The sequence below is a fragment of the Siphateles boraxobius genome, unplaced genomic scaffold (assembly GCF_051911475.1).
Source record: "Siphateles boraxobius isolate OS27281-9 unplaced genomic scaffold, OSU_SipBor_1 22, whole genome shotgun sequence".
NCBI classification, from domain to species: Eukaryota; Metazoa; Chordata; class Actinopteri; order Cypriniformes; family Leuciscidae; genus Siphateles; species Siphateles boraxobius.
The window spans coordinates 39,210,625-39,222,995 of record NW_027508833.1 but is presented as its reverse complement, the minus strand read 5'-3'; the positions used below and the strand labels follow the sequence as shown (position 1 = coordinate 39,222,995).

Below are 12,371 nucleotides of genomic sequence, written 5' to 3'. Positions count from 1 at the left end.
GCATTGTATTCTCTTCCGGTTCTGTTGTCAATCCGCGTTCACGAGTCCGCAGTGATGCTGATGACGTAAGACGCTGCTGACGTGTATCTGGTGCGTCCGTGTATTCGGGTTCAAATAAATATGGCTGGGCAAAAAAATGCAAGTCTTCCCCTGTGTGGAAATCCTTAGACATGTTTGCGAAGATTGTTTTGTTTCCAGCGTGCGTCTCCCTCAGACTGTAAACGAAGCTCGGGCGCACCAGACACACGTCAGCAGCGTCACTGAACGCGGATCCCGAACAGAACCGGAAGACAATACAATGCTGAATAAAGTCCTAGTTTTTGTTATTTTTAGACCAAAATGTATTTCCGATGCTTCAAAACATTCTAACTAACCCACTGATGTTGCATGGACTACTTTGATGATGTCTTTATTTCCTTTCTGGACAAGGACAGTATACCGTACATAGATTTTCAATGGAGGGACAAAAAGCTCTCGGACTGAATCTAAAATATCTTAAACTGTGTTCTGAAGATGAACGGAGGTCTTACGGGCTTGGAGCGACATGAGGGTGAGTCATTAATGACATCATTTTTGGGTGAACTAACCCTTTAAGTAAACATAATCTCTTAATTTATCCTTGTTTAGAAACCTCATTGCTGAACTGCTACTCTCTGCTGTCTCAGACGATGACATATTTTCCTGTCGGCCACCGTAACTTTTGTTTGTTGCAATTCGTAGCCTCACCACTAGATGCCGCTTAAAATCACACACTGCACCTTTAAAATGTTATTAGTGTTAAAACAACTCACAGTGGGCGGGGACAGGGCATTGCTCTCCTGCAAGAACTGCTCCAGAGTAACCATCTCGCTGCCAGGAGAGGACGGGCGCCGAGAAGTGGGCCGCTGGGAAGAGCGTGACGCAGGTGTGACATCACAGGGAAGGGTGGAGCTACGAGGAATCAGAGACAACTGACTGAGACGTGAACCCTCATAACCCAGTCCAACGACATCATCGCTTGACAGACTGGCAGATCGACCCTGAAGACAGTCCAGAGAACCTGGAGAAAGACAGAAAATTAAAAGATGAACTGTACAATTTAAGAGTGTGAGAGGCCGTAAAAATGTGCACATTAAAATGTAGCTAATGTGGGTCAGTGTGTGTCAATACTATTCTTCACACAGTAAGTATAATTAGTTTCAGCATTTACATGCTTTCATTTTTTTGTGCAATCTGAATCAATATTTTACTGTTTTTGACATTCTTTACGTTGTAGAGCAAAATGACACCTCAAACTGTCTCATCTAGTCACTTATTAGAAACCTACGTTTTCGAAAATAAAGCTTTCAATATAAATAACATCAAAGTGTTTTAGTTAATCATAAAAGCTATTCAGTGCAGTAAATTTACTTAAGTCCTACTTAATTGGGTCAAAATGTACTTTAAAAGCTATTGCATTTAATATAAATTTAAATACATTTTCTTTTAATTGCAATTAACATGCAATTAAGTGCCAGGAAACATAACGTATATTGTCTTAAATATTATTTCCATAATAAGTACTCTTTTTAAAAGTATGGTAAAGTGTACTTCTTTGTCACCAGGGTAATGATGCTTGCTTTATCAAATACCACAAATTAAATAAACAAATCACCAAAAAAAGCACTAAAACACATTGAAAAGCTTCCCTGACCAACTCATTTTTGAGTTCATAAAACAACACATGGCGCTAATAGGCTAGCGCTGATCATTAGGAAGTCTTCTCTCATCAATAATGGCAAAAAATGCAAGATACTTTATTATCAAAAGCACATTATCATTTTTATCTTCTCTTAGCAAGCACCACAAACTACTTTGCCACACCACAGTGATTGAGAGTCTCCAAATGAATACACTGGGTAGCACTTTATTTTAAAGTCCTGTTCCCCATGTACATACTATGTACTTATTATAGTAATTAAAATACTACGTATTAAAATAAAGAGCAACCGTACACTGTGTAAATAAATCATTATAATAGTTCTCTCAAATAGCTGGACATTTGACTAAATGGCAAAATGACTGGTCCAGCGGACTGACGCGTAAAAAGACAAAACTGTTTTTATGGGCTGTTTAGTGATGGGTTAATCTGAAATATACACTGGAGTTTGGGGTAAACAAGATGTTTTTGAAAGAAGTCTCTTATGCTCATCAGGACTGTATTTATTTGATAAAAAAAACTGTTTTTCTAATTTAACAAATTTTAAAATGAAATTTATTTCTGTGATGGCAAAGCTGTATTTTCAGCATCATTACTCCAGTCTTCAGTGTCACATGATCCTTCAGAAATCATTATAATATGCTGATTTGATGCTCAAGAAACATTGTTTATTATTAAACAATTATTATTAATGTTGAAAACGTTGTGCTACTTAATATTCTTGTGGAAATAGTGCTTTTTCATGATTCGTTGATTTATTTGACAAATAGCATTTATTTGAAAAATATATGTAACATGTAACATCCTACCTGAATTAAAGTATTCATTTCTTTAAAAAAAAAATCTTACTGAACCCAAACTTTTGAACGCTAGTGTATTATACCACAATAATACACCAATATATATAAAAATGTAATACATTTAATTAATAAAATAACCATTTGATTAACTTAAATAATTGAATTGTTTATTTATAATTAAATAATGCTTTCTCGACAACAGAGCTGCCTCTGCAAATTAATAATGTCTGGGAGTCGTGCTAATGTTCGTTTCAACCTGAGAGTCTAAGGAACAATTACGGTACCAATAGTTCTTGAAAGAGAGAGTGTGCGTGGGTGGCATTTCCCATAGCAGCTAATGAAGTGACTATGCATGCATATATAACAGACCGCACACACACACACACACACACACACACACACACACACACACACACACACACACACACACACACACACACACACACACCTTTGGAACTGATGGGGGAATTGCTGCTTGAGGTGTTGCGGCTGAATTCGGCAGAACTGGGCCGGTGGCCTGTGGGTACACATCACATACTGAATAAGCACAGGAAGTAAACAGGCTGTACAGGCAACATGTATTGATTTAGTTAATTCTCTTACCTGTGTTTCCATGGACACCGCTGCCAAAGCCAGCATCTGGGGAATGATGGCGCAAGTCTTCCTCCGAGACCAACCCTAAAAGTAAGAGTGTAGCCCAACAATGTGGCAGTGAAAATATTAGTATATGTAGTAGTGGTGTAAAGATAACCTCATGTCACGATTGGATACATATCGCCAGTGTTGGGAAGTAACGCGTTACTAGTAACGCATTACTGTAACGCAGTTACTTTTGACAGTTACTAATACTGTAACTCCGTTACCGTTACCATATGGTGCGTTGTCCGTTACTTTTTTAAATGAATTAATTGTGGCTGAAGTGTAGCCTACAGCCTAACCTGTTTGCAGCAGCGACGCATTGTAGGATTGGTGGTAGGATTGCTTGCCACCCGTCCCTTAAAATACGGAATCGTCCCGTATTTACAAGTAAAATGCGTATCAAATCAATAAGGGAAGCGATTTGTCCCGTATTTTACATAAGGCCCACACATAGTTGGATAAAAACAGAAGGATTTACTATACTAATAGCAAATAGCCTATAAAGAAATCAATTTCATAATAATGTTACATTTTGACCTGTGTTTGACATCTGACCTAATGTTACATAAGCTTAGAAAATGCACATTTATACGGGCTGAATTTATAGGCCTAAAATATTGTTTAGTAATTCTGTGAATTACACTGCGCAAACCAAAGTAGGCTATTACTACCCACCGGATGAAGAAGGGTTGGCTCTCAGTCTCCTCAGAACAAAATATTTATTTTATTTTTAGTGTTCACAATGTTACAGACGTGACTGTTCTCCATACGTGAGCGCTCTGAAAGCGGCACTAAGATATGCTTTAAAACTTTCACAGAGACATCAAACAGAAAGCACAAAACCTTTCTTTAAAGTGAATTGCGTTTTGTATTAATTGTATCTTAATTTTAATCAATGTTTTATCAACCAATTGCCTAGATTTAATAAATAAGAAGTAAATATAGCAGACGATAGTTAATCACGAAACGGAGGCGCCAGCGCGTGAACTGGAGCTCGTCTCATAAATGAACCGAAACTCGGCGTATGAGGTAACCTACTTGCCTCACAGACATGTCTACTTTTAAACAGAACAATTCAAAACGAAAGAATACAGACTACAGACTGCTCTCTGCTTATGCAATCCGTATGAAATGTGCATTTCTCTCTGCCGCGTCTACTGTGAAGATCGCGAGTCAGCATAGCGAGTCACATCAGAAATCCTTGTGATATATTCAGTTTGTGCTGGTCTGACTTAAATAAAATAGTGTTTAAAACTTACTTTCTGTTTAAGTCAGTTTTGTGTTTGTGTAGACCATAACGCATAAAAGAATATTAATGGGAACATTAAAGAATGTTTTTTGTAAAGTAACTAAAAAGTTACTTTTAACAGTAATGCATTATTTTTTGGTGTAAGTAATCAACAAAGTAATTGAGTTACTTTTTGAATGAAGTAACTAGTAACTGTAACTAGTTACTATATCTTAGTAACTAGCACAACACTGCATATCACGATACTGAACTCACGATACGATATTATTGCGATATTCCTAGACATATGATAAAAGGTTAACAAAAAAAAAATGCTACATTTGTGTTACATTATGTGTTTAAATGAATAGTCTTGGATTTGGGCATGGAAACCCAATGAACAGGACAATAAAGACACCAGAATAAAAATAGTCATGATTCTGAAGCTGAAAATACAGAATTATTTTAGACGAATATGCTTGTACTCACTGGCTAGATATATTTAAAATAATCTAGGCCACATTTTACTGGTAACGCAAGACATTTGGTATTATCAGGACCCACAAATATTGCCCCACTGCATTATTATACATTATATTCAACATTATATATAGGAGTTTAATGTAGTAATAATTACACTGAAACTCTGTAAACTAGAATTTCACGCACTGTAATTTTCATTTTGGGTTAACTATACACAATACATATTGTCACTATCCACGAGTATATTGTTACATTTTTGTATTGCGATATATTGTGACACGATATATTGTCACACCCATAATATGTAGCATACATTTTTTAATACATCATTTTTTCCTGCACAATTTAGTTCTCCTTTTAAAGATGCTCTTCTAAGAACAGTGTCATTATTGAACATGATATGCTTCCGGCTACTGCAGTCTTCCTGTGTGCGTTTGTACGAGCATGACTGCTTGTTTACGCAGTGCAGTGGATGTCTGAGAAAGCTTCAAGCGCTTGAAAATAAACATTGGTTTAGAGTGAGCGCTTCGCTATTACGCTGACAGTAAATTGATGAAATGAGCTTCAGGCTTTTTGGCTGGGAGGTGAGAGTCACTGAGAGGGTCAGTGGTGTTTAAAAATGAAGCCCCCATGTGTACATCGTGGCACATTACACAATGTAAACTTGCTAATGGCTAAATAAACAAATGCGGTATGAAAAACAACAAACTCTCTTAACGGAAACTTCAACAACTGAACTTAAATATGGAAAAAAATTGAGAAGCTGACAGAGTAGGTAGAGCCATTAACCGTGAACACCCATCAGTAATTTAGCCTGGAAATCAGTTTAAAAATGTAGGTAGCGTGACGCTGTATGCAATGCATCCATGGTGTGCAACTGGTTACCACAGAAAATTATTTCCACTCATCCTTCAAATTGAAAAATGGATGAAGCATAACTAAAGTAATTACTAAAGCAGACATGCAACCACCTAGAAAAGTAGTTTCATTTCAAAAGGATGATTTGCCGTAGTCAGGACACCCCTATGTTAAATTCCCATAGAGACAGCTGATTTTTATTTTTAAAGGCCAGTTATTTCATAGATCCAGGATAATATGCATCCTGATAAAGTTCCTTCGGCCTTTGGATTTAAAATATCCCACATCATCACATTCCCTTCACCATATCTAGAGATCGCATCACATTCCCTTCACCATATCTAGAGATCGGCATGGTGTTATTTCAGTTAGGCTAATAGCTGGTATGATTTGCATTGAGAGATGATCTTATGGAAAGTTCTCCATGCCAATCTCTAGATATGGTGAAGGGAATGTGATGATGTGGGATACTTTAATCCCAAAGGCCGAAGGAACTTTATCAGGATGCATATTATCCTGGATCCATGAAATAACTGGCCTTTAAAAATACAAATCTGCTGCCTCTATGGGAATTTAACATGGGGTGTCCAGACTTATGCACCCTGTATTTTAAAGAAGAACATTTATTTATTTACGATACATTATTCATTCACAAAGAAAACTGGTGTCCTTAAAGGTTGGAATTTTCCATATTTTTTAAATTCAGGCATTAAGATCAATTTCTATAAGAAGATTTTTTTATTCCTCCTTTTTAGTCAACTTTAGCATGGGTGTGTTCACTTATGCTAGGCACTGTATGTACTAATCTGCATAATTTAGGGTTACCCTTTGGCCTGCGTCCCGGCCGCAAGCTAGAAGAGGACGTGAAGACTGGTGCATTGTGGGAGTTGCGGCTCAGTGGAGTTGAACAGGTGGCTCCTGGCTCCCTGCCCCTCCATCGGACCAGTTCCTCATACCCGTTCATGCCCTCAATACTTCCCCCTACTGAGTGATAGCCCTCTCTGCCTCTGGATCCTCCACTGTCGTTCAACACTTCAAAAGAAAAAAAAATATTCAAGAGAAAAGGTCGGTATCTGTGAGGTATACAGAGTATGTGCAGTGCAAGCGCTGCTGCTGGGCTCCAGTGACGCTGCAGGAAGCTGTAGGAGTCGTCAGGGGCAAAAGCATAAGCATGTGTTAGTAAAATGCACATGAACTCAAAAAACACTCAAACAGAGACTTCCATAGACTTTAAATAAGGTTAAGGGAATGTTCCGGGTTCAAAACAAGTCAAGTTCTCTATCAGTAGCATCTGTGAAATACTGATGGATTCCACAGAAAATAATTTTAGTAAAAACATACCAGTCAGTGTCTGTCTTAAGTGATTAATTATTTGAGCAGTGAAGTTGTCCATTTTTATGTGCAATTATATTCCAAATCCAAACTGGCTTTACATGATCATGTAATAGTTGAAATAATCTACTATATCTTGTTAAAGGTACAATATGCAGGATTTTTCGCCACCAGGGGTCGCTAACCTCTTACAATAACAAAGGCGTATACTGATGACGTATATTCCACATTAAGCTGAATTATGGATCTTGTCGTCAAGCTGATGGATCTTTTATGGATGAGTGAATACATTAATGTTTTTAACATGACTGTGGTGTGAAGCAGGACGCGATTGCAAGACGTATACCAGCGCCACACACACACACACACACGAGTCCAGCGGATATAAAAGAATAAGGACATTTGATTCTACCGAACTACACGCAAGTGCTGGATTAATACGCACACAGGTCAGTTTATTAGACGAATCAAACTTGAGGTAATGCAGCGCTGTTTCACTTGCTCTAACAATTACACTATCACACTAAACAGCATTTGAGTGTGTTGAATGTTGTTAGTTAGGTTGTGTGTTGGCTGTATGAGACTAAGTACGTTAAGCTAGATCAACATTAGAATAACATACAGATCATATTCTAACATTTCATCATGTTGAACTAAATAACATTGATTTACATTGATAACATTTGTTTTATGTACATTTGCTCACCTGTCTAAAAGTACATGCAACACTCGCGTCTCTGTCAAGTCGAAGTTAGTCGCGGACGTGGAGCTCTCAGCATCTCGGAAGATGTTGATCTTCATTTTAGTCCTCTTTTTGTCTCAAAGTCTGCTTGCCATGGTCCAAAATGTTTAAACAAAACAACAACAGCGTGAGCGTCCTGCTAGGCATAACGGGCCAGTTGTCAACGTCTGTTGCCATGGTTACTATGGCAGTGCGAGGTCAAACCTGGCGGAAACCGAGGGTAACGCGGATATGACGTCATTGACTGGCGACTCCTCACCCCGGCTCACACGCCCCGTTTCCTTGGCTAAAATCGCAATTTTCTCACGATTTACAAATTGTTTTAAACATTTGGGATAATGTAAGTAATCAACTAAACAAAATATATATCATTGGCCTAGTGGTTTTTGGATATTATACTGCAAAAATCCTACACATTGTACCTTTAAGTCTTGTGGCTACACAGTATAGCCAGAAGTGCACATTTAAACTTGCATTCTGGTGCGATGTCTTGACCCACAGACTTCCAAGCTAAGTGGATTACTGTAAACATCATTTTTGTTTGCTTTTACACATTGACGAACAAGTCAAATACATTTTTTTTGTGATAAATTGACAGCATGCCACTGTTGCCACAGATGCTGTGGATAGAGCTTTGTATTTAACCCAAAAATTCCTTTAAGCTTCACTGCTGTGTCCAAACTAAAACACCAGCTGGAAAACTCTGGTGCTCCATGAGATTATATTAGAGCCATTGTGCAAATGATCCCTCACATGGTTTTTAAAACGAGGAGACATTAGTTTCCATAACTGCCTAGAACATTATAACAGAAGTTCTACATATTGGCTTTTAATGACAAATGCAAAGAGGAAATGTTGCAAGCAAGACTCAAATATGTTTTATCTGTATGAGCACCATGGCTGTATTTTCCAGACTGCATGTGTTAAGCGATCATTTAAAGTTCCAGGTAATTCTGCATAATGTTTTTGGCCTTTTTATCACTTTAAATTACATAAATGAGACAGGAAATGTGTCATCTATCATCTATATGAACACCATGGCTCAATTGTGTCAAAGTGCATGTGCTAAGCACTAAGCTACAGAGCCAAGTATTTCTAGATCATTTTTTTGCCTTTTTTTTAATCACTTTTAATGTCAAAAATGAGTTTTGAAATATTGCAAGCCAGACTCAAACGTGCATTGTGTGTATGAGCGGCATGGCTCAGTGTAAAAGTGCACGTGCCAACCGATAACTACGGCTGTGGATATTTTTTGCATAATATTTAGATGCAAAAATAGAGACAAAATAAGCACAGAAGCAGAAACCATCCGTTTTACAACTAAAAATAAACACAGAATGGTGTTTGAGGTTAGTGTTTCCTGCTGTACGGTGCACATAACTTATCACACATCTCATCACATTACCTTCAGACTTTCTTATTTGCTTAATACACAAACCATGCAACATGTAAATCTAATTATTTTAATCCTAATGAAGCTGTTGTACAATTAAGATACCTCTTGCTGTCCTAAGAGTGGTGGTTATGGGACATACCGACACATCCCCACCCCCAACAATGGTCTTTATAAGTGATGTGCGCTGAAAAGGCTAAGGTAAAAATCAATGCATCTCATCTGATTTGCATGTCAATCCTCCACACATAAATGGGACCGTCGCATGCACATGTACATGACCTACAGTGGACGTACAAAGGAAGATGCAAAAAAAGGGTGACACACTTGGACACTAGTTGCTGGATATAATCTAAATAATGCAGGCCATTCTTGAGCAAAACTTAAGCAATGCAAGTTCACATGCCACACATCAAAGCACACAGCATAAATCCTCCAATCAGCTAGGAGTATCTGATGAAGCTGTCGCCTCCGTCTACCTTTCATCATCTCTCTGTATGCATGCACTTTATTTGATAACTATTGATTTGCAACTGCGGTCACCTAACCCGCATTATTCAGTGCTAGCACTATCAAACACACATTTCTCACGGCAAGCGCAAAGCGGGCTGCATTTCGCTCCATTTAATTCACATTACTTACTGCAGGGTGGCATTGAGAGTCCCGCAGCCCGGTCCCAGAGCCCCCAGAGCATTTAAATGAGGTGTGGTTAAGGTGTGTGTTGTGCGTATTCATGTGTGTTTCATCGTCTTGATTGAGTACTGTGAGCCTGTGATGGTGAGGGTGATAGGAACATTTAAAAATGCTTATTTATTTAGCGTTTCGGAGGTGTGCATTGGCTGGTTTTAGTGCCTAATGCTTTTTAGCTTGATGCTTTTTTTAAAAAAAGAAAAGAAAAAATTGTGAATAATGGTAGATGGAAAGAGTAATGATGGTGACTGATGTTGATGGAAAGAATAATGAGTTAGAAATGGCCGATATGCGAAAAAGGCTCGCAGGGGGGGCAGGGGACGATGTTATCAGATGAGGACCAGAAGCGTAGGCGTCTGGTAATGGATCGTCGAGATGGCGGCGTCCCCGGAACGCGCATTTTCTCCTGGCTCTTGCTCCTCAGAAAGCGGAAATGCTTCGCTGGAGGGGCTGGAGTGTGTGAGGGTTAATGTACAGACAGATACATAGACAGGGAGAGAGAGAGGGGTCAGTGGAAGAGAAGAAATGATGATTCAGAGATTGAAAAATGGCTACATCTATGATTCATGAAGAATGAAGCCCAGAGGTTTCCTTTGAAGATTATTTTGGCCATGCAATAATATAAATGAAACTTGGGAAAGTATTATTACTTGGAAAGCTGAGAAATGATAGACTGAAAATCGAAATTTACATCAAGGTTGGTTCATTGAGTGGTTGTCAAGAAGAAAAAGAGGTTGTTTAATACCAATAACCCAGAGAAAAAGTCGCATGGCGCCCCCTAGTGGACAACACAGAGAGCACACTAAATGCTGGTTTACTGCAGTTTCAATGAAAGTCTCCCAACTTTTTTTTTGGACAAATTTGAGCTTTTAGTGCAAACCTGAGTATGTTTAGTTTAGTTTTCTGAACTCGTATGGGCGTCAAGACTCCCAAATCGCTTGAAAAGGAGCATCATGAGTATGATTCAATCGACTCTAGTGTTATTCATGATTAATATGAAAGCAATTTTCTAATTTGTAATCGTTTTCACTATTGATGCTGCCACTTGTTCCTTATATTGTATAATTTAAGTCCAAGTAAAAATAGTGCTGGGCAACGATTAATCGCATTCGAAATAAAGGTTTGTTTTTACATAATGTATGTGTGTGTGCTGTGTATAATTATTTTGTATATATAACTACACACATATGCATGTATACATTTAAGAAATATTTGCATGTATATATACACACACATACACACAATTTATACTATACATAAATATACATATTTTATATATAAATAACAGATTTTTCTTAAATGTATACATGCATGTTGTGTATTTATATACAGAATAATTATACGCAGTACACACAGATATATTATGTAAACACAAACTTTTATTTTGGATGTGATTAATCGTTGCCCAGCACAACGATTGTGTATTGTATTGTCTTGCAAAACGGTTTGATTTTCTTTCTTCTGTGGAACATAAAAGAAGATAATATATATTTTTAAACTGTGTAAGTTACAATGACTACATTATTCTACGCACCCTTCAACCATTGAACATTAAAAGGACCTTTAAAAGTGTAAAAGCATCAACAAGTACTTTCAACAGACCATGAATAACCTCAAAAGCGTGAATGTTTACATGGCAAAATCGGACGTTTAAAAATCACTGTGGTAAATCTGTATTATGTAACATATGTTGCCTTAATAATTTTTATTATTTAGCTACTTCAGCATTGCGTGATACTATTTCAAAGTGATTTCAGTCATTTTGACAGATAATAAATTGTGTTTACCTGTGAAAACAAACCTGGAAAGAGACGTGAGGATTTGGGCAGAAAAAAAGAGATTTGTTCATTCCAGTGAATTATTAATAACATATCGAAAATTAAATTGGGAGAACAGACCACAAATGTGCACTATAAGTCGACCTTTTTCATACTATTACAGTGGAATGCAAAAGGAAAAAATAAAATAATCACGAGGACAAGAACGCAGAGCTCTTGCCATAGATATTCTTGTTATAACACGTCACGTTAAAATACCAACGCTAGCAGTTCAAAGCTAGCCTAAAAGCACATCTCTTTGACCTAGCATACACGTAACGCATTATCGACTTCTATAATTCAATATCAGAACACTTCCCTTAAATCCTGATGTACTCGTTACATCATAAGAAGAATGGCATCTACGCAAATTTTAGTGTCTTTGTTTATCCCGAGGTTTTCCCGCAGCCTGCCCGATCCAGGCCGTATCCAAATCTGACGAAGGACCTTCGCCTGGACCCGATGACAATGCAGTGCTGAAGTGCCAACTAGCCTCTCCGTATGGAGGATCCCTATACCACTCTACAGATAAAGCGTTGTGGAATTTTTCAGTTCGCGTACCTACCCAAAGTGATAAAATAAAATAAAATTCTGCATCAAAATTTATAGCCAAGACAAGTAGTTTGTTTAGGCATGGTTTGTAACTGCGCACATATATTCAAACGCACATAACTATAGAATCAATTCTTAATGCGCATGTGAACGCCATCA

General features: G+C 37.7%; 1 protein-coding gene across 1 annotated transcript in view; it reads right to left on the bottom strand.

Annotated features, from left to right (window-relative positions):
- ccdc88c (coiled-coil domain containing 88C) overlaps positions 1-12,371 on the bottom strand; it is a 74,726-nt gene that overhangs the window by 5,071 nt on the left and 57,284 nt on the right. Inside the window, exons 26-29 of the mRNA XM_077240126.1 lie at positions 6,512-6,718; positions 3,082-3,156; positions 2,927-2,995; positions 792-1,039 (exon numbers count right to left, since the gene is read on the bottom strand). Of these exons, the coding sequence (XP_077096241.1) occupies positions 792-1,039; positions 2,927-2,995; positions 3,082-3,156; positions 6,512-6,718 (599 nt within the window). The remainder of the gene's footprint in view (positions 1-791; positions 1,040-2,926; positions 2,996-3,081; positions 3,157-6,511; positions 6,719-12,371) is intronic.